The sequence below is a fragment of the Salmo salar genome, chromosome ssa12, assembly GCF_905237065.1.
Source record: "Salmo salar chromosome ssa12, Ssal_v3.1, whole genome shotgun sequence".
NCBI classification, from domain to species: Eukaryota; Metazoa; Chordata; class Actinopteri; order Salmoniformes; family Salmonidae; genus Salmo; species Salmo salar.
This window is the reverse complement of record NC_059453.1, coordinates 19,316,744-19,339,296: the sequence shown is the minus strand read 5'-3', so window position 1 is coordinate 19,339,296 and position 22,553 is coordinate 19,316,744. Positions and strand designations below refer to the sequence as shown.

The 22,553-nt window shown below is 40.1% G+C and overlaps 2 protein-coding genes across 4 annotated transcripts; both read left to right on the top strand.

Annotated features, from left to right (window-relative positions):
- Positions 1 to 246: 246 nt before the first annotated feature.
- Positions 247 to 6,883, top strand: LOC106564392 (active regulator of SIRT1). Its single transcript, XM_014130466.2, has 4 exons — positions 247 to 521; positions 2,537 to 2,719; positions 4,087 to 4,184; positions 4,518 to 6,883. The coding sequence occupies exons 1-4, from the start codon at positions 467 to 469 to the stop codon at positions 4,665 to 4,667; spliced, it is 486 nt and encodes a 161-aa protein (XP_013985941.2). The 5' UTR covers positions 247 to 466; the 3' UTR covers positions 4,668 to 6,883.
- A 5,286-nt stretch (positions 6,884 to 12,169) lies between these two features.
- Positions 12,170 to 22,553, top strand: LOC106564393 (uncharacterized). 3 transcript variants are annotated; one of them, XM_014130467.2, is made up of 14 exons: positions 12,170 to 12,321; positions 13,789 to 13,917; positions 15,559 to 15,684; positions 15,847 to 15,978; positions 17,962 to 18,087; positions 18,285 to 18,416; positions 18,881 to 18,964; positions 19,837 to 19,989; positions 20,377 to 20,422; positions 20,508 to 20,559; positions 20,655 to 20,784; positions 20,948 to 21,136; positions 21,419 to 21,591; positions 21,690 to 22,553. In XM_014130467.2, the coding sequence occupies exons 1-14, from the start codon at positions 12,313 to 12,315 to the stop codon at positions 21,949 to 21,951; spliced, it is 1,743 nt and encodes a 580-aa protein (XP_013985942.1). In that variant the 5' UTR covers positions 12,170 to 12,312; the 3' UTR covers positions 21,952 to 22,553. The 3 variants fall into 3 exon arrangements, with proteins under 3 accessions (XP_013985942.1, XP_013985943.1, XP_013985946.1); XM_014130468.2 differs by lacking the exon at positions 18,881 to 18,964 and having other exon boundaries at positions 12,185 to 12,321; XM_014130471.2 differs by lacking the exons at positions 17,962 to 18,087; positions 18,285 to 18,416; positions 18,881 to 18,964 and having other exon boundaries at positions 12,185 to 12,321.

Below are 22,553 nucleotides of genomic sequence, written 5' to 3'. Positions count from 1 at the left end.
ATTTTATTTACAAAAACATATATAGACAAAAACATATAACAACTTAACATTTACATACATTTCCAAAAACATTAATGGCATCACACTTGCTCAGACCGACATTTTCCCACCGTATCCACAACAATTGAAACAGGATCAGATGATTAACTTTATAAAGCATGTATTTAAATAATTTATAAATAATAATAAGGCTAAGTAACCTCATTAACATGACCTTATGTGTTTTCTATGACGTGTCATAATTTTTCCAAAAGCGAAAGGTATTTTGACAACAATCCGGAACCATTTTGTGATGGTGCACTTTGAAAATAGTTTTCACCCGAGTAGTGATTCCCAAACACTATTTGCCGGATGTTGAATTCACATGTTATTTTTTACAGAAGCAAGATAGTTTTGCTAGATTTGCCGGAGAAATCTTAACGTTTACTCACATGTTTGTTATTTAAAAAGTAAAGTGCATATCAACATGTCGGCATCAATGATTCGGAGGGGACTGGAGTTGCTAAGCGATGACATAAAAGGTAAATTATCTACAGTAACCACGGTTTCATTAGCTGGTTGGGTCATTCCTACTTTGAGGTGCATTTTCTGCCCCTAGGAAATATCAGTTCTTATTTAGTGTAAAGTGTGGATTCCAAAGGCTTTAAGTATAATGTCAGGTGTTATGTACCTTAAAAACACAAACATATGGATTCTGAAAGGGAATTTTATGCTTTAAAAAAAAAAAAAATCAGTAGATGTAGTCGTTTTTCCCACGTCCCCAGGTGTTATTTATCAACTTCCACAAGAAATATAAGCCATGACATTTATAACATCTTTAATCATTAACGTTTTTTCATGATCATTGTATTCATTATATATTTTCTGTTTTTCCCTGATATCACTTTCCACCCTTTTAGTTTGTTGTAATTCTCCATTTAAGAAAACAACCCCTTCCTACAATGACACTACATTCAGGAAATCTAATTTCTTTGATGGGAAAACTATGGTACAAAGCTAAATAAATATAAACACTCAGCTTTATCTGTTTTTCCATGTTTCATGTTAGTCTGTATGTCCAACTCATAAATGTTCACCCTGTTAGGCTAAGTTATACAGAGAAAAAATATATTTGATAGAGAAGTTAAAATCCTGTTCAAGTGTTCACCATTATGCGAGCTCAATCTTGCTCATTCACAGAGCTATGGCACATTTAGGCAAAACATTTCAACCCAGTTAGGATTATGCAACTAACAAATTGGAAAATGCACCCAAAAAGTTCCTGAGCTTGACCTGTATGTTTTTCGGAAAGTCAAACATCCTTTTTCTGATAGGAAAAAAAATATGTATGTGTGTGCGTGTTCTAAAGTTTTGAGGTCCAAATGGTACCGCATTGTGGGAATGACTGAGCTAGCTATGTTAGCTTCGATGCAACCAAGATAGCGTCCAGCACAATTTAAAAACTATGTAAATACTCTCTTGGTTGCATCGAAGCTATAGCTATCTATGAAACACCAAGGGCACAGGTTGAGAGCAGTTTATGACAATTCAATTGGCTTTCCAGACGTAGATCTTTAGTTCGGTGATGTTCCTATTTATTGCAGATAAACGACATACTTTGCATAATATAAATACCGAAATGTCACAACGTGAAAGGTGCATTTCATACGTGTTGTAGTGAGACCCGTTATTCAAATAAAATTGTATTTGTCACATGCGCCGAATACAACAGGTGTCGACTTTATCGTGAAATGCTTACTTATGAGCCCTTCCCCAACACTGCATAGTTAAAAAGTACGGACATAATATATAATTAGCTATAAAAAAAAAATAGGAAAATAGTAGCTAACACAATGGAATACCAATAACGAGGCTATATACAAGGAGTACCGGTACTGAGTCAATGTGCAGGGGTACGAGGTAGTAATATGTACATGTAGGTTGGGGTAAAAGTGACAAGGCAATCAGCATAGATAATAAACAGGGTAGCCGCAACACGTGTGAACGTATCTAATGTATGTATGTAATGTATGTATGTATGTATGTATGTATGTATGTAGTGTGTTGCGAGTGTCAGTGTTGTGAGTGTGCATAGAGTCAGTGCACAAAAAGGGGGGGTCAATGTAAATAGTCCGGGTAGCCATTTGATGAACTGTTAAGCAGTCTTATGGCTTGGGGATAGAAGCTATTAAGGAGATGTTTGCAGCTGTAGAACTTTGAGGAGCTGAGGGCCCATGCCAAATCTTTTCAGCTTCCTGAGGGGGAAGAGGTGTTATCGTGCCCTCTTCACAACCATTTTGGTATGTTTGGACCATGTTAGGGTTCACATCGTTACAGTATTTATTCTATGCAAAGTAGTGTCATCTGTGCTAACACTTCCTGGTCACCACTGTGTGCCTATTTACACGTGACCTATTAGCCCATGTGAAACATACCTAGACAGACCACATACACAACACACAGGAGCACATAACATAAGCAGTCCAAAATGTCTCCGACACAAATGTCTCTCTCTCACTCCCCCTTTCTCCCTCCCTATCTCCCTCCGCGGTGTCAGATGGTAGCAAGAAGCAGAAGAGCGCAGCCAAGAAGAAGCACACACCGAGCAAGGCTGAGGTGATGGGCCTGGTGAGCACCAACCGTCAGGGCGTCAGCAGGCAGGTCCGGCAGCTGCAGGGGCGTCTCGGTCCAGGGAAGAGCAAGGCCACCGTCAAAGACAAGAGGATCAAGTCTGCCGTGGGTGAGTGGCTCAACGCGTTCAGAGGCACAAAGCATTTCTGTGCACTGTGTAGAAAAACGAACACATGAATTCCTGTAGGGATGGTCTGGCACATATAAATATAGTCTAGTAATTCTATTGCTATGGTCTCTGTTCATGCTATTTCTATTTCTGGTTGATGTCATGCAACTAGCTAGAATGTTTTTGTTTTTTTCTTGGGTTGAGGATCATGCTCTTCTCTTAGCTATTTGTTGACTGGTGTGTCTGAAGAAGGAAACTAGTCTGTCTGTGAAACTGGTGTCAGTGTATCAGCTTCCTTATGTAGTCAAGGGGAATTCAACTCTTACCCTATGAGATTAATTAATTATAACCACCTGGTGTCCCAGGTCTATTATTTTTGCTCACGGGGTCAAAACATAATTACAAATCATTTGTAGACTGCAAATTAGTGGTGTAAAGTACTTGAGTAAAAATACTTTAAAGTACTACTTAAGTCGTTTTTTGGGGTATCTGTACTTTACCTTAATATTTGTAACTACTTTTACTTAAACTCATTCCTAAAGAAAATGATGTACTTTTTACTCCATACGTTTTCCCTGACACCCAAAAGTACTCTTTACAATTTGAATGTTTAGCAAGACAGAACATGGTCCAATTCACACACTTTTCAAGAGGACATCCCTGGTCATTACTACTGCCTCTGATCTAGCAGACTAACTAATCACAAATGCTTCGTTTGTAAATGATGTTTGAGTGTTGGAGTGTGCCCCTGGCTATCCGTAAAAAAAATTAAATAACACATTGTGCTACTGGTTTGCTTAATATAAGTAATTAGAAATTATTCATCATTTTGATACTTAAGTACACCTGAGTCATTTTCTATTAAGGTCTCTTTACTTTTACTCAAGTATGACAATTGGGGACTTTTTCAACCACTGCTGCAAATTGACCGCAAGAAGCCCAAACAGATATAATATTTGACTAAAACATAATCATTTCTTATCTTGCTTACATTTGTATACGATCACATACAGTATCTCTTTATTATATGTGGGAATACTTTGGAACTTGAAAATGAAAATCACTTGGCGCTGATTTGCTTTTGTTTTTACAGTCTGTCCAATAATAAAAATGAAACGTTAATCAAATCAATAGAATCACACGGGCTGCCAGTTGAGGAACCCTGGTCTAGTCTGTCCGTAAACCTGGTGTCAGTGTGTCAGCCTCGTGGGCCGACTCCTTACCATCCTCTTTTGTCTCCATCCTTGTGTTTCCATAGATTATGCGTAGGCCTTCTGTGCAAACTCCTCAGGTCATATCATTTAGTGTCTGTGTCATGGACTTCGTCTTGACCTCTGAACTGGGATGTCATGTCTTTGTGTTTCCAGAGGAGTTCAGGAAGAAGCAGGGGAAGAGCCATCTGAGCTCCAACCTGCTGTACTTCCTGGGGACGGGCTTCAGAGCTACAGACTCCGACACTATGAAGGTAAGAGACAGTCTGACAGTTTAAATGTCATGCCCTCTAAATACTACTACTATGGAGGATAGTTGGTTGAGGTCTTTGGTCCCTGTCATGACTTTTGATTGATTTGGTAAAATAACTGCAGATGCATGTGAATTGTGTTCATTAGAACGGAAAAATGCTTTAACATTTTGAAACGGAAAGCAAAAATGTAGTGTTTTATTTTATTGGATAGGTCCTATCCCTGTTTCAGTCCATTTGTCTTCTAAGTTCCTAATGAACGTGACCCTCTTATGGGTGAATCACATAGTCTAGGAAATGAAGATGAAGACTGTCTCCCCTCTTATTCCCCTTCAGATCGTCAACCAGAATTTGGGCCGGCAGTCACGACACCGTCCGGACCGCCCGGTCAAGAAAGCCCCCAGGGAGAAGTCTGTGTTCACAGAGGATGAGTTCCAACAGTTCCAGAAGGAATACTTTGGCAGAACTGTGGAGGAGGGGAACTAGACAGATTCTAGTTCCAGAGACTTAAGACTGCTTTCCAATTCCAGAGGTGTGCGCTTCACACTCCTTGCCATGGATTGCTAACTTCACCATTGTTAAAGGTCTAATGCAGCCATATTTCAATATCGACTAATTTATGGGTAACAATTAAGTATCTTACTGCGATTGTTTTTAAAATAACATGGTCAAAAATAAACAAAAAACCTTCTTAGCAAAGAGCAATTTCTCAAACAGTTATCTTCCCATGACTGTCTGGGAGTGGTCTGAGTGGGGAGGGAGAAAACTAGCTGTTATTGGCAGAGAGGTTGGAACTCTCTTATTGGTCTAGCAACTAATTTACCTCCTGGTTATGTCACCAGGCAGGCCAAAACTCCATCTCACCAAAACAGGCTGACATTTTAGCCGGTCTTTTCAAACAGCTTACTCTAACAGGGCATTTTCACAGTATTATTCCAACCTCCTAGGAGGGGGGGGGGACAGTAAAATCACATTTTGGACTGCAATGGGCCTTTTAAATCCATGGGAGAATGTGGGTTCAGTTCCAGAGCCAATGAGGACTTGGTAAAGAGATCGGACACTTGACGGACTTTCGTTTTTGTCCAAAGTACTTCATTTTGGACTCGGAATGTGATACTGCGCTACATGGACAACAAGTGACTGACTGTTAAGTGGCCTTGAGGCTCATTCCAAACGTGTTCTATTCATGCAGGAGAAAATAGTAAACTTTCAGAGAAACAAAAGTATTGTTTAAAACTTCATTTTCTACTTGTCTTCAAATCGATTTTCAGAGAATTTCTTGTTTCCTTCTGTTAAAAAGAGGAAATCACAATGAACTAGAGTATGCTGTTTTATTAAGTGAATTTTCAGAAAGTAAATGTCTTGTCCCTTTTGTGTTAGCCGTTAACTGTCATGCAAATCATTGCGCTGTCACAGTTATTTACCATTAACATAAACATGTTTTGTATCTCTGGGCATACAAGTCGCTGATGTGTGCCTTTTGGAACCGCTACATTTCATACAGTAATAATTCCATTTAATATTGACCATCACAAAAATTCCATTGTTTAGGCACGTCTTAACTAAGAAACATAATACAAATATACGATACTCCCACCCACCCAAAGTAATTAGACGGACGAAGATGATGCATAGTGAGGTCAGACAATGTAACCTTGATAATGACGTCACTACAAAGGCAATAGAAATTCCCATCAAACACTTCATTATGCTGTATGTGCAGACGCTTTCATCCAAACCGACATATTTTACATTTTAGTCATTTAGCAGATGCTCTTATCCAGAGCAACTTACAGTAGTGAGTGCATACATTTCATGCATTATTTTTATTATTATTTTATTTTTTGTACTGGCCCCTCGTGGGAATCGAACCCACAACCCTGGCGTTGCACACACCATGCTCTACCAACTGAGCCATGCGTACATTTTACATATCGGTGGTCCTGGGAATCAAACCCACTACCCTGGTGTTACAAGCGCCGTGGTCTACCAATGGATTGAATTTGAATAAACTGAATTCTGAGGATAAATGGTGATGGGAGTGCATCATCTTTAATCAATGGTGTAGACTAGAGAATTCCATTATGAATAAGCCCAACTCTCTTAGGCTGTGTTTACACAGCCACCCTAAAAACCCAAATCGGATTTTCTTTATAGCCAATCTTTTTTTTCTGAATGTCCACACGTGACCCATATCAGATCTATGCACATTCACACTTGATGTAGCCTCTGAAGTAGCACACAGATTTCACTGTTCCTTTAAAATGTGGGGTGGTTGTCATGGTAACGACGGGTTGTAAAAAATAATGTATAATAATTTCTAAACAAAACAAAATCTGAGTGTCCAGACAGGTCGCATATAGAGAGCAATTAATAGTAGTCCTAAAGGCGTCTTTTTGTAGGCACTAACTCCGTCATGGTTCGTTGACCAACACCTATTGAACCCTTTCTGTGTTTACAAATATTGCCACACGAGGGCGATGCGCGCAAGTTGGTGGCAGAACACGGAGGAGTTCTTATAGAATGCCAACCAAAAAATGCTATTTACATGTTGCTTATGAGTGCATTTCACACTACTTTTGAATTGTAATTGGGTTTTAAGTCTAATATAAATGTCCTGCTTAATATAATGTTTGTGTCATCCTCGCAAATCAACTGCATTATACTTAAGCACTTCAACCAATAAAATGGTTCTTTGTCTAGTTTTTGATACAGCCTATGTCAATGAGCGTTAGCATTCTAGCTAACAACTGCTGCATCCAAAATAGTTATTTTGCTAAAGTCACAACCAAATATAATCTTAGCAATTGTTCAAGCTAGAATCAAAACATAATTGTAAGCGTATGTGAACCCCAAAACGTGATGTTGTTTACAAGTAATAACGTAAATCTAGGCTATGATGAATGGGCGCAGGTGGCGATGGCTTTCTTACTACAGCCAAGAGTCGCGTGACGTCAGTGTATTGTAAAGGGGTGTATGGGAACATGAATGGAGTTTTTGGATAAACACCGAAAATAAGGTCTGTGGTAAATACAGGCTTAGGAGATCTTATACGTTTTGTTCTATGAGTATCTTTATCAGCTAACGTCACTTTTTGTGAATTTTGAAGCATTTATGTAATCATATAAAGCACATAATTGGCTTCATAATTCATAAAGGTCATGTTAACTGACGGATATTATCTCATAGAACAAAACCTATAAGATATCCTAAGCCTGTGTTAACCTCAGACCTTATTTTTTGGCATTTATCCCAAAACCCTATTCTTTTACCATGAATTTTCCCAATAGGAATGGCTGAACGAAGCAGAGGTAACTCATTTCCGTTTTTTAGTACCAGGATTGAGATCCACATATGGACGTGGTATAAATCGGAAGTCAAAAGATCAGATTCAATGGCTGTTTTTTTTCTCACTAGTTGGTCTTTTGACCTATCATCTCTGAAAAACGATCCGATGTAAAAAGATCTGATGTGATTGGTCAAAAGACCAATTAGTGGAAAAATATTTATCTGAATTGTCCTGCCTGTGTAAACGCATCCTTAATAGCCTACAGGGTTCTGGAAGGAAGTAGGCTAACATCATAATTAGAGTGATTAAATATGGTGCAAGCACAGGGAGGTCAAACATTGTAGCAGTGAGTTTTAAAGTCATCACACTCCCACCTAGAGACATGTACTAAGAGGTGGGCCATAGAGAATGATAGAGGTCTCTAGCAGCCAAAAGGCAGTTTTAGCAGGGGCAGTGCCATGGAGGGATTCCACCCTTTTAGTCAACTGGGTGGAGATTCCTATGGGTTGTAGCCTCAATGGCGCTGCCCATGCTGTCACATATATAATGGAACAGATATAAATATGAGTCCACTATCTATCTCTGGTTAGGAGAATTAAGTTAAGGTCAGGAAAGGGATTAGCTATAAACGATCAACTTTTGATGTCAAATTTGACAAAAGCTGTATCCAGTCTAGACATGACCTTATCAAGTGGGTGATCAATCAAGGTGATGATGGAGAAAGACCTTCCTTTATAGGCTCTGCCCCCAGAATAAGTAGATCGCAGGTGCAGCACATAAATGAACCAGTCTCCTCACTGACATCTGAAATGGTAAGGGCCTTGTCTTATCTGTGGAATAGTACGACTCCGAGTCTGGTTTGATTTAACATTTAATGTGTTGACTGAATGAGAATACTTGGAAATTTGGAAATGTACCATACATGCAGTAGATGGAATGCAGACCGTGGGACATAGGACGCCTTCGTTAGCGGCCGTTCAAAAAAGCTGATCAAACAAGTAGATATTCGTCAAATCCGTCATGACTTGTGTTCGAACAGACCCATAAGGTTACTAAAATCCGATGTCGCTGTTTTTGCTGCATAATATTTAGAAGTTGTCTAATTACCAATATATTTAGATTAAAATGGTAACGGTTATCGAAGCTGTTTGCGATGGATAAAGATACTGAACTTTTAAAATCAATCAGATATTGACTGAATTATATCACACAATAAAACATTACTTGCATGGACAAACAATTGAGTTCGGGCATTTGTTGAAACTCAGGTAGGTCGATTACATTTATTGTAACGTTTACGTTTTATTTTTTCTGATAACACAAATCAGGAGTGCATCTGGTATTTTATGAACGACTCTTTCACCAATTCGATTCGGCCACCGACGTTCACCAAAACAATCGTCTCAAAAAGAACCGTCCGTTCGAGAACGACCCATCACTAGCCAACAGCGGGTAAACTAATCTAGGCTACATGATGAGATTATTATGGGTAAGAGCGAGAATACTTTTATCAAGCATCGGTCACCAGAATAAGACCCTTAAATACATTTCATTTTGTCCATGGCATATTTAATTGAAATACTGTAGAATTCCATTCATTCCTATGGAAGACTGCGCCTACAGGGAGTGCCAATTATGGCTGACCTGTTGCTTCAAAGCCTTTCAATGGCCAATAGCCTAGATGGAGATAGCATCAGCAATCCAGGGTTTATATTCGTCATTGATTTGGCCCCATATTCATAGAACGCAATGACTACATCAAGCTTGTGACTCTACAAACTTGTTGGATGCATTTGCTATTTGTTTTGGTTGTGCCCAATATAAATTATGGTAAATAATGTATTGTCATTTGAGTCAATTTTGTGAATAGAATGTTTCTGAACACTTCTACATAATGTTGATGCTAGTATAATTACGGATAATCCTGTATAATGAGTAAGAAAGTTGAGGCACAAATATCATACCCCCAAGACATGCTAACCTCTCACCAATAATAGGGGAGGTTAGCATTTTGGGGGGAGAGTATTTCTTATCATTATTCGCACTTCATTCAAGATTCTGTAATCATGGTAGCATCCACATTATGTAGAAATGTTCAGAAACCCAGTCCGACTCCCCCCAACAGTCTTCACCTCTGGTGCCTGTGGTGGCTAATTTCTGCATTACCAAATGAGGAGAGTTACAAACTTCACACACAAGTCAGAGTTATACTTAAAACTACATCTTTAATAATTAAGATGCTTTTGCAAAAGCACTTGACCTTCAATGATGCTCTATCTCTAATCAACCATTGAAGAGTGATTACACAAAAGTACAGAGATATTTTATACCCAAGATCCACCCCTCTCAACGTACATGACGAACAACAGATCTTAGGAACAGTTCAAAGGTTAAGTTTTGTATGAAAGATATCTATAAAACATAGCACACAGCAACTGCTGTGTCAACAGTTTTCATTGTATAGACCAGTATCTGGCCCTCTTACCCCAAACTGGAACCGTCTCTCCCTGGTACGGTATAGAACAGAACCATTAGCTCATCCAATGGCATAAATCAATTGACAACTCTAGATACTCCCATCTCAAGTAAACCCCCTCTTGACTCCACTCCTGGACAAGCTCACTGAGGGGAGTGACTTGCGCACAGACATTGTGGAGACAAATAATTGGTTCCCCATTAATCACGCCATCCCTTCACATGGTTTAACAGATACATCCACATATGAAGACAATGTTCCATTTTGTCCTCCCTGTCTGATATTCTGCATAGCAACAGAGATATGTCAAAGAAGTCTGACCTCTCCCCTCCCTGGGCCCCAAGTGACTGAGCCCCAGCTAAGGGAAAATTGCAACTAAAAGACACCAGAGTCCAAAGGATACATTCTAATGACAAGTATCTCACATAAGCATATTATGCAAATAAAACATCTTAATTATCTATGTTACCCAACTAATTCTGATTCATCCACCACATGCCCCACCCAAGGAAAAGCTTTCTGGGAAACCCTGAAGAGAGTGACCCCCTGATGAGATGGAGAATTGGTTCGCCCTCAGTATCTCCGATACACTTGACCCAGGGGTTGGTGAAGGCAGGGTAAGACACTGTCCATAAATCAAGAGATTCAAATCAACCCACCCCTTCTGCCCTCAACAGCTTCAGTTTGTCAGGCTATGGACTCTACAAGGTGTCAAAAGCATTCCATAGGGATCCTGTCCCATGTTGACTCCAATGGTTCCCATAGTTGTCTGGATGTCCTTTGGGTGGCGGAGCATTATTGATACACACAGGAAACTGTTGAGTGTGGAAAAACCCAGCACCGTTAAAAATCTTGACACAAACTGGTACGCCAGGCACCTACTACCAAACCCTGTTCAAAGACACTTAAATATTTTGTCTTACACATTCACCCTCTGAATGGCACACATACACAATCCATGTCTCAAGGCTTAAAATTCCTTAATTAACTTGACTCCTCCCCTTCATCTACACTGATTTGAAGTGAATTTAACATGTGACATCAATAAGGGGTTGTAGACTGACCAGGTGAAAGCTATGTATGGAAAGAGCAGGTGTTCATACTGTTTTGTATACTCAGTGTACATTGTCTTAAATTCCTTTTTGTTTGAACTGTAGTTTCACTTTTTCTCCCATTGACATCAATGCATGGCTAAGTGAACATTCTTTTTCAGTGGAAGTTACATTTCTCCCCAGAGTGCATGGTCTCTGAAATGACTTGAGTAACTTTTTTACTTTTCTCAGGCCACCTGCTATTGTTGACAGAGAGGAGTCCAGTTTAGATAACAGGAAATGTGTACGGTGAGACAAAATGAAAGCATCAGTCAGTCAGCTCTAAATACTGTCTTTAAGATTTTCACTTCATTCTTAAAGGATTTGTTTTCCAGACACAGATTAAGACTATTCCAGGACTAAAAAGCATTCTCAATGGAGATTTTCTGCTGAGATTGAGTCCAGAACTAGGAGTAATTCAATTCTAGGAAATTGGCCCCAAGTGGCATATTTTCGATGTAAAAGTACATTGTCTCTTCACAGGAAGAAAACAGAAAGCGCTCTGTTTATTACAACCTCAACTAGCGGCAACTGGAGTTTACTAATGTAACCCCGGTTCTATGAACCAAGCACACATTTTCTCTTGCAACCAAATTTTCAAATCAGGCGAATACCCCCCACCCCTAGTCTGGATAACCCTGCATTAGTGAGACAACTGGGTACATTAAGTCTGCCTGGGTTCAGTTGTGCATCAGAATGGCTACCACGTTTCATCGTCAAATCTATTGTTGTGAACCAAATCCTTAAAAGAAAATAGATTTAGTCATGTTAATTTCACTGAATCTCTCAATGGGCTTTGTAAAAGTTTACCATATAACTGCACCGGGGGATAGAGTCCGTTGTTATATGGCAGTGTTTCCCAACCCTGGTCCTCCAGTACCCCCAATATTACACATGTTTATTGTAGCCCTGGACAAATGCGCCTCATTCAACTCATTGAGGGTTTGATGATTAGTTGGCAAGTTGAAACAGGTGTGCGTGTCCAGGGTTACAAGAAAAATGTGTACTATTGGGGGTACTCCAGGACCAGGGTTTGGGAAACACTGCATAACAACTGACTCTGTAGTCCCCGGTGCAGTGGGCATGGTGTTATCAAGTTGCTGCAGAAAAACCTGCTTTTCTAGGCACTGCCCTCCGAATAGTAGATTGATGCACACAAGGGAATCTCTCTCCTATTGTGAGTGGAGAAAGGAGAGGAAGTGTATGAGGTAAACCGTGCTTTATGACAAGACAAATATCCAGGAGTTCAGACAGGAGAATACTGGTATATCTGAGATGGCAAAGGTAAGGGACTTTTTCATTTACTGTAATTTCCGGACTTTCATTTACCGTAATTAAGCGCACCTGAATATAAGCCGCACCCACTGAATTACATTATTATTATTTTTTTGAACATAAATAAGCCGCACATGTGTATAAGCTGCAGGTGCCTACCGGTACATTGAAACAAATTAACTTTACACAGGCTTTAACGAAACACGGCTTGTAACAAAAATAAATAGGCTTTAACGAAACACGGCTTGTAACAAAAATAAATAGGCTTTAACGAAACACGGCTTGTAACAAAAAATAAAAAATTAGCAGTAAGCTTTAGTTGTCTTTTTGCACTGAGTCAATTCCTCACGCTGCTGTTTCCAACGTCTTATCATCGACTCATTAAGACCAAGCTCCCGTGCAGCAGCTCTATTTCCTTTTCCAACAGCCAGATCAATCGCCTTCAACTTGAAAGCTGCATCATATGCATTTCTCCGTGTCTTTGCCATGATGAGGGTGACAAAATGACTACCGTAATCAGAATGATGGGAAGTTTGAGAGCGCTGGATTTAATCTAAACAGTAAACAAAAAAGTTGTTTGACCGTAACCCGTTCGGCAATTTCATTGGTCTAATGAAAGCTTCATGCCGGCAAAAAACTGAGCACATCACAGAATGTGTTTTTTTGGAAAAAAATAATTGAAAGCAGGAAAAATCCATATATTAGCTGCGTCATTGTTTAAGCCGCGAGGTTCAAAGCCTGGGAAAAAAGTTGCGTCTTATAGTCCGGAATTTACGGTACCTGTGGAGTTTTGACTGAAGTGCAATTGATAAGCTTATAACTTTAAGTCGAAACTAACATTGTGCAGCAACAGTGTTTGAAAGATGTTTGTAGCTATCTTTTGTGTCACAATAAATGTGTTTTGTTTTTCACACAATCTAAATGCAAAAAGTCAGACTGAAAGTGAAAGGGATGGAATGGCAAGTCTCTGTGTCAACAGCTGAAATATGTCTCGTCCAACTGGATAGACAAGGCAATTACATCCAGGGTTCCTTCTCCACTGCAAAATAAAACATAAATCATATTTAGGCAGATTTAACTATTAAATGGGTAACATTTTACTTAAGATAAATGCATAATTTGTGATAGACATGTGTTTTGGGGCTATCATGATGGAACATTCCTAGTGGGAGTTCCTGGAAAGAGTACTTAGGTGCTCAGTTGGTCTTTGTTGGCGGGAGAGCAGGCTGGGCAGGTAACAGGTTGGGTAGAGTACAGTCATACCTGAGTTTTCTTAAAGGCCAAGTTGTTGCCTGACTAGTATACGGAGTATCTTTTGATTTATTAAATTATTTATGTCAACGTTTTGTTGTTTTCTGTACAAGGTTTATTAGCCAATTCGTCCTGTCTGTCTCCTCACTGTCCAATCAGACGCCTCAGCTTCTATTTCACACCCACCCATACTTTCTTAACCCCCCCCCCCTCCTCCACCCACAGCCTCCACCTCTGGTACCCCACCACAGGAACATCTATATGGGCAAGCCTGAGGAAAGTGAGCCCCAGAGGAGATGGAACTATGGTCCCTCTCCCTCAGACCCATCTGGCCCAGGGGTTGGTGAAGGCAGAGTAAGACTGTCAATCTTTGACAACATGAGCCCTGGTCAAAAGAAGTGCACTATGTAGGGAATAGGGTGCCATTTGGGACCCTATTCCCTATATAGTGCACTACTTTTGACATGGCTATTGACTTGCATTCCTTACTATTTGAACTGCAGTTTTAACCATGACATGACTTACCTGACTTTATCCTCTTGGCCCCCTGGGGAGCATAGGACATCCACCATGGCTCTCCACCTCACTCTTCTGTGAGAGACCTATGGTTTGAAATATACATTGATTGAAATTAATTTATATTTGAACTGCAGTGGTACACTATGATGTACAGTATAACTATGGTGTGAAACTGTGTTATTGTAAATGTGACTTCTTAGAAGCCAGGCCCAGCCCAGATGCTGCCAGTGATCGCTGAAAGAGTCCTCCACAAGAAGGTGGTTGTGACCCTCAGGATGGAGTGTCTGAATTCATTAAGGCATCTCATCTGATGCAGCAACATGCATTCTTCTCTTCAATTTGCTTTCATACAGTATGAATCTTAACACCCACCCATACCCCCTCCACCCCCTCAAAAACAATGGCAAAAATGTATCCCATAATACTTTATTAACATGGAAATAGCTGTTCTATCATTCAGCCTACGGTAGCAGCTAATGTGTGGTGTTCAATGTAGGCCTACATTCCATGAGACTTTTGGAAAAAAACAAAACATGCAGGGCTTGACATTAACCTGTTAATCCACTTGTCCTTCAGGCAAGGAGGTGACTGAAAATGTTGTGGTGTTTGATGCAAGAAACCAGTTTACAAAATAAAATGCATCTTCGCTATATGTAGCTCTCGCTTTGACGTCAAGCACATCTACTCACAACCCCTCATGCTGTGAACACAGTCCAGTTCAAAGTGAATGGCACATATCCATATATGGCAATGGTCTGTTTGCATATAAATCTACTGCACCACTGATTTGGTTATGGCGCACGGGTCTGTGTAGAGTATGGGTCGTGCCTGTCAATGCTATAGAATTCTACTCCGACGCGTTCGGCCTACAACAATCTCTTGCATAGTTCGTTTTTTGTTTCGGTATGTTAAATTGAAAATGGCTAATATTGTGTTGATTTTGATCAGAATTCCCACAGTAAAGGGAAATGTTGATAGGTAACACTAACGGGGGAAACGCTATAAAATTGAGTGATGTTCAATCATGCTTCTCTGCGTGCACTGATATTTCTGCTGTGCTGCAGTCCCGGGGGAGCTGTGCGCTAGCGCAGGCATGCAGCTTAGAAGGAACATCGGTCCTGAATACAAAGCATTATGTTTGGGGCAAATCCAACAACACATCACTGAGTGCCACTCTTTATATTTTCATGCATGGTGGCTGCATCATTTATGGGTATGCATGTCATCGGCAAGGACTAGGGATTTCTTAAAATAAAAATGAATGGAATAGAGCTAATAACAGGCAAAACCCAAGGACATCCAGCTAACTTGACACAACTGTGGGAAGCATTGGAGTCTAGATGAATTGAGGCTGTTCTGACGGCAAAAAGGGGAGGGGGGTACAACTCGGTATTAGGAAGATGTTCTTAATGTTTTGTACATTGTGTGTATATAACTATGGTGTGAAACTATTTTTTTTTGTAACTGACTTCTTAGAAGCCAGGCACAGCACAGAAACCGCCCCCTGTGACACAGAATAAGTGGTCGGTGGGACGTGATCCTCCACAAGAAGGTGGTTGTGACCCTCAGGATGGGGCGAGTGTGTCTGAATTCATTAAGAAGGTATCTCATCTGGTGCAGCAACACACTTCTTTCATTTGTATGTCACATTTTCTGTCTCCCACTGACTTAACGTACAACTAAGTGGAAATTCGTCTTGAGCGGAAGTTAGGATTTACGTCAAAGTGTACTGTCTCTGAATATGACTTGAATGTTATTTTTCAGTTTGAAGCTAAAGAGGACCAGAACAAGCAGCTGGTGGTGCGTCATCCTCTTGGCCCGCCTGCCGTCATTGACAGAGAGGACTCCAATCCCCCTCTCTATGAAAAGGTTTTGGTTACGCGGGAAACTCGTACGGTGAGACAGACAGAGAAAACAGATGTTTAACACTAAGCTTAAATCAAATAATCGTGTATTGGTCGCGTACACAGTTTAGAAGACGTTATAGCGTGTGCAGCAAAATGCTTATGTTACTAGCTCCTAACAATGGAGTATAATGCCAAACAAGTAAACAAATAAGGATTGTCTCAACGAATCCAATTAACAACCCAAATAACACTAACAGTAATCCAAATGCAATCTATATGTATGTATACCGGGATAATTTACACATTGTACTGTATACTAAGAATGACAGAGTACAGCAGTAGCTCACTGTCATATCTATCTCAAGAATCCAGTATATAATAAATATGGTGTGTGTATAAACGGTGTAACTACAATGTACAGTAGTAGAAATATTAGAATGAGCTATATGGAGAATACAGTATTTAATCTTAACACTAATACTTGGTTTTCCGAGCTGTACATTGTTCTTCCAGTTTGGGTTGCCTGCCGTCGTTGACAGAAAACAATCCAGTGACTATATCTATGAAGAGGTTTTTGTTACGCAGGAAACTCGTACGGTATGACGACTAAAGGAATCACAGTCAGCCAGCTACAAATACTGTTTTTCACGTTATACTTCAAGGGCCGGCGTCCCCAACCTGGACTCGGGGGTGGATGTAACAGTAAACAAAAATCGGGGACACTCAAATTAGTATGATATGTATTTATTTGTGGATGGCCATCATTCACTTTGTATGATATGTTATGAATTACAATATGTTACAAATTTGCAATACATATGTTACAGATTCCAATTTGTGGTGGCTAACGTTAGCTAGGTGTCTGTTTGCTAGGCTAGTGGTAAAGGTTAGCTAACATGCTAACTAGTTGCAAAGTAGCAAGTAGTTGCAAAGTTGTCCATGAGGCGATTTGAACATACAACTCTTGGGTTGCTCAACATTCTCTTTATATACCAACCCATCCATCCTCCTTTACTTTTTGCCTTAAGTAACCTTCTGTTTTATGTAACTATACCAAACGTTACATATCATATACATTTGATATGCAGGCATGCAGCTTAGAAGGAACATCGGTCCTGAATACAAAGCATTATGTTTGGGGCAAATCCAACAACACATCACTGAGTGCCACTCTTTATATTTTCAAGCATGGTGGCTGCATCATTTATGGGTATGCATGTCATCGGCAAGGACTAGGGATTTCTTAAAATAAAAATGAATGGAATAGAGCTAATAACAGGCAAAATCTTAGAGGAAAACCTGGTTCAGTCTGCTTTTCAACAGACACTGAGAGACAAATTCACCTTTTGAGCAGGACAATAACCTAACACGAGGCCAAATATACACTGGAGTTGCTTACCAAGACGACTTTGAATGTTCCTGAGTGGCCTACTAGTTTTGACCATTTTTTATTAAATTGGTTTAAATCTATGGCAAGACTTGAATGGCTAGGAGCATGAATACTTTCTGAAACCACTGAATGTACAAAACATTATGAACATTTGTCCTTTCCACTACATTGACTATCCAGGATAAAGCTATGATTCCTTATTGATGTCACTTGTTAAATCCACTTCAAACAGTGTAGCAAGGTGGGGGGACAGGTTAAATAAGATTGTTTTAAATGTCTTGAGACATGGATTGTGTATGTGTGCCATTCAGAGGGTGAATGGGCTTGACAAAAGTTAAGTGCTGTTGAAAGGGGTATGGTAGCAGGTGCCAGGCGCACCGGTTTCTGTCAAGAACTACAACGCTGCTGGGTTTTTCAAGATCAACAGTTTCCCGTGTGTATCAAGAATGGTCCACCACCCAAGGACATCCAGCCAACTTGACACAACTGTGGGAAGCATTGGAGTCTAGATGAATTGAGGCTGTTCTGAGGGCAAAAAGGGGAGGGGGGTACAACTCGGTATTAGGAAGATGTTCTTAATGTTTTGTACATTGTGTGTATATAACTATGGTGTGAAACATTTTTTTGTAACTGTCTTCTTAGAAGCCAGGCACAGCACAGAAACCGCCCCCTGTGACCCAGAATAAGTGGTCGGTGGGACGTGATCCTCCACAAGAAGGTGGTTGTGAACCTCAGGATGGGGGGAGTGTGTCTGAATTCATTAAGAAGGTATCTCATCTGGTGCAGCAACACTTCTTTCATTTGCTCTCCTATAAGTGAAAGTTAGGATTCACTCTCACTGTATGTCACATTTTCTGTCTCCCACTGACTTAACGTACAACTAAGTGGAAATTCGTCTTGAGCGGAAGTTAGGATTTACGTCAAAGTGCACTGTCTCTGAATATGACTTGAATGTTATTTTTCAGTTTGAAGCTAAAGAGGACCAGAACAAGCAGCTGGTGGTGCGTCATCCTCTTGGCCCGCCTGCCGTCATTGACAGAGAGGACTCCAATCCCCCTCTCTATGAAAAGGTTTTGGTTACGCGGGAAACTCGTACGGTGAGACAGACAGAGAAAACAGATGTTTAACACTAAGCTTAAATCAAATAATCGTGTATTGGTCGCGTACACAGTTTAGAAGATGTTATAGCGTGTGCAGCAAAATGCTTATGTTACTAGCTCCTAACAATGGAGTATAATGCCAAACAACTAAACAAATAAGGATTGTCTCAACGAATCCAATTAACAACCCAAATAACACTAACAGTAATCCAAATGCAATCTATATGTATGTATACCGGGATAATTTACACATTGTACTGTATACTAAGAATGACAGAGTACAGCAGTAGCTCACTGTCATATCTATCTCAAGAATCCAGTATATAATAAATATGGTGTGTGTATAAACGGTGTAACTACAATGTACAGTAGTAGAAATATTAGAATGAGCTATATGGAGAATACAGTATTTAATCTTAACACTAATACTTGGTTTTCCGAGCTGTACATTGTTCTTCCAGTTTGGGTTGCCTGCCGTCGTTGACAGAAAACAATCCAGTGACTATATCTATGAAGAGGTTTTTGTTACGCAGGAAACTCGTACGGTATGACGACTAAAGGAATCACAGTCAGCCAGCTACAAATACTGTTTTTCATGTTATACTTCAAGGGCCGGTTTCCCCAACCTGGACTCGGGGGTGGATGTAACAGTAAACAAAAATCGGGGACAGTCAAATTCGTATGATATGTATTTATTTGTGGATGGCCATCATTCACTTTGTATGATATGTTATGAATTACAATATGTTACAAATTTGCAATACATATGTTACAGATTCCAATTTGTGGTGGCTAATGTTAGCTAGGTGTCTGTTTGCAAGGCTAGTGGTAAAGGTTAGCTAACATGCTAACTAGTTGCAAAGTAGCAAGTAGTTGCAAAGTTGTCCATGAGGCGATTTGAACATACAACTTTTGGGTTGCTCAACATTCTCTTTATATACCAACCCATCCATCCTCCTTTACGTTTTGCCTTAAGTAACCTTCTGTCTTATGTAACTATACCAAACGTTACATATCATATACATTTGAGTGCCCCTGATTTTCATTTACTATGTTATGTCTAGTCTGAGACCAGCCTGATTTCCCAGACCCAGATTAAGCCTAGTCCAAAAAAAATAAAATGCTTTTTAAATATTTAGTGTACACGCTTGTCCAGAGCAATTTAAAGTAGTGAGTGCATACATTTTTTCTTTTTTTCTTCTTCATTGGAATCAAACCCACAACGCTGGCGTTGCAAGCACCATGCTCTACCAACTGAGCCACATGGGACCATTCTCAATGGAGATTCTCTTTTGAAAGCGTTTTTAATCCAGGACTAGGCTTGATCTTAATCTGGGAAACCGGCCCGACGTGTCATACTTTATTACAGGCCAAACAAAGTGTCCTGAAAAAGTTTATTGTATTTCTATTGTTTTAGGTAGCAGTTCACCAACAGATATGTGCAACCTATGTTCACTGTGTAAGGCCACCTCCTCCATTACCGTTAAAGCAGTCACTCCCTCTGAAAGGCAGAATCAAAACACTCTCAAAAAGCAGCATTAGTGAAGAGGATCAAGAAGATAACATCAAGGTATTCCAAGTATGACCTTGAACTTGCTCTGTGATGATTCCCCTGGGTATAGATCTAGGATCAGCTTCCACTTCCCCAGTCCTAACTTTAACAATTAGGGGGAAAATATGCTAAACTGATCCACGATCAGAATTTACTGGCAAATTCACCATACACCATAAAACCTAGCCTAAACAGCCCTAAGTGGTCAAAAGACAGGAATGAAACCACTAGCGGCTCTTGGGCCTATGTATAACCATGAACAGCTCAACTAAGCTGTCAGGCATCAATACATTGTGTATTATATTATTTACATACAGAACCTCCAAAGAATCATCACTAATGACAATTTGACCACAACCATTTGTCAAATTCACATTTCACCCTTTCATTTGATTCTTCCATCAGGATGCAGATCGTCTGATGGAATGGTGGGAGAAGGTTAAAAGTGAACGTGAGCATCACAGCTTCAAAATGTACTTTGTAATTTCCAGCATAGTTTAGGTGTGACTTGAATATTTTCCTCTGTTGCCTTTTAGCATGGAAAGATCTGTCTAATGACCCTAAACTGGCCAAGAAGGGAGAAGCAAAGTAAGTTATTTAGTTTAGACCCAGCTAACAAACTTTTGTGTACATTTGAATATTGTCACTAACCACCCTCCATACTGATGACCTTCTATATCTAGACTGTTCAAAAAGAAAGCACAGCGGTTCCAGAATGCATTGCAGTTGTACAACCTCCTCCTGACTAAGCATGGGAAGACCCTAAAGAACCACATAATTGACCTCTTCAGCATCGCAGACAACTTAGACAAGGTAGGAGTACTATAGACTACTACTGTACACGCTTGTAATGCCTTTGATTTTTAATGTAAGCCTGTAACTAACATCAATTACCCCCAAGCAGATGATTTAAATACAATTCTACAATTACATTAGGTTTAATTCCATTCAATTCAATAATTTAATTCTATCCAAGGTTTCCAAGGGAACCAAGATCGCTGGCATCACCGGGGGCGCCACGGGGGCGGTTGGAGGGGTGGCGGCTGTAGCAGGGGTGATCTTCGCCCCCGTCACCCTAGGGGCATCACTGGCCTTGACAGTGCTCGGAGTCGGTGTAGCTGCAGCTGGAGGGGTCACAGGGGCCTCTGCAGCTATTGCTAACAAAGTGAGCTGTTAGAATCCAAACACAATCAAACTTTATTTATAGAGCATTTTAAGGATGATAGCACACTTAATATATTAATATGGTTCATGCTTGATTGGACAGCCACCAGGAATTTCACTTGGCCTGGGAGCCAAGTTAGTTTCCCATGAAACTCACTCAGATGAATTCACTAAGTGTTCCATTCGGAACTTAGCTACTTAAAAGAATGTTGAGAAGTACTGTGCATAACATCACTGTCCAACTCCTCTTCATTCCAGGAAGTAAATTCTTCATATCTCTTAGGTGAGCAGTGCACTGGACAGGAAGAAGATTGAGCTGATCCTCCAGGACTACCTGGTCCTGATGGGTAACATTGAAGACTGCTTGAGGTTCATCAACGTGGGCATGGAGCATCTGAGGAAGCACAACCTTTCAACTCTCCAGGAGGTTGACACAGAGGCCGTCAGAGTGGTCAGGTATGATCTTAATATACTGCATTTACTCTTGTCGGGAAATATATTATCTTTATTTATTTTTTTATATTTGCATGTTTTTAAACCTTAACCTAAACCAGGGTGGCCATAGTGACAGGAGTGGGTAGCTCCAGTGCCATAGATGCCAGCAGTAAGGCAGTGGGGATGCTCCAAGGCTTTGCTCTAGGCATGGATATCTATTTTACCCTGAAGAAGGATGGCAAAGGTGGGCCGACGCTGAAGAAGGGATTGGAGTCCAAGTTTGGGAGAAAGATACGCGAAGTGGCTCAGCAGCTGAATGAAGGGCTGGATGAAGTGATCAAGGTCAAATATGAGCTAGTTGAAAATAATCTCATCCTCTGAAGAAAGGGAAAGGGGGATACCTAAGTTCCTCAACTGAAATGTGTCTTCCGCATTTAACCCAACCCCTCTGAATCAGAAGTGCGGAGGGCTGCCTTAATCGACAGCCCTACACACACAAAAATGTGGTTTCCTCAAGGCTTCTTTGGGAAGGGTGATGGTTCCAGTGATAATTCAAATGTTGGGGTGGTGGCTCATTGGACTTGATGTTATGCGATTACATGATTATGGTCAGTGTCTTGTGAATTGAATGGTTGACAGTCAGGGACCCTGAGCAGTTCCAGCGCTAGCGTACTTGATTCCGTTAAGACACAATAGTAAAACCTATGGAATTAAAAAAATATAACCTTGCTATTAAACCAGAATAAAATAACCTTTTGAGATTGGTTCTATAAAGAAACTATCATTCTCCATGAAGTTTCTATAAATAACCATAAGGGTTCTATATAGCCCCAAAAAGGCTTGTAACCATAGCGGAACCCTTTGTCTAAAACATTGTATTAATGGTTATTTCAGTTGTGTATCATAGAATCACTGCAACATTTTCCATTGTCAAATCTATTGTCATATAAACCAATGTTGTGAATAAATAATTAGAAGACAAA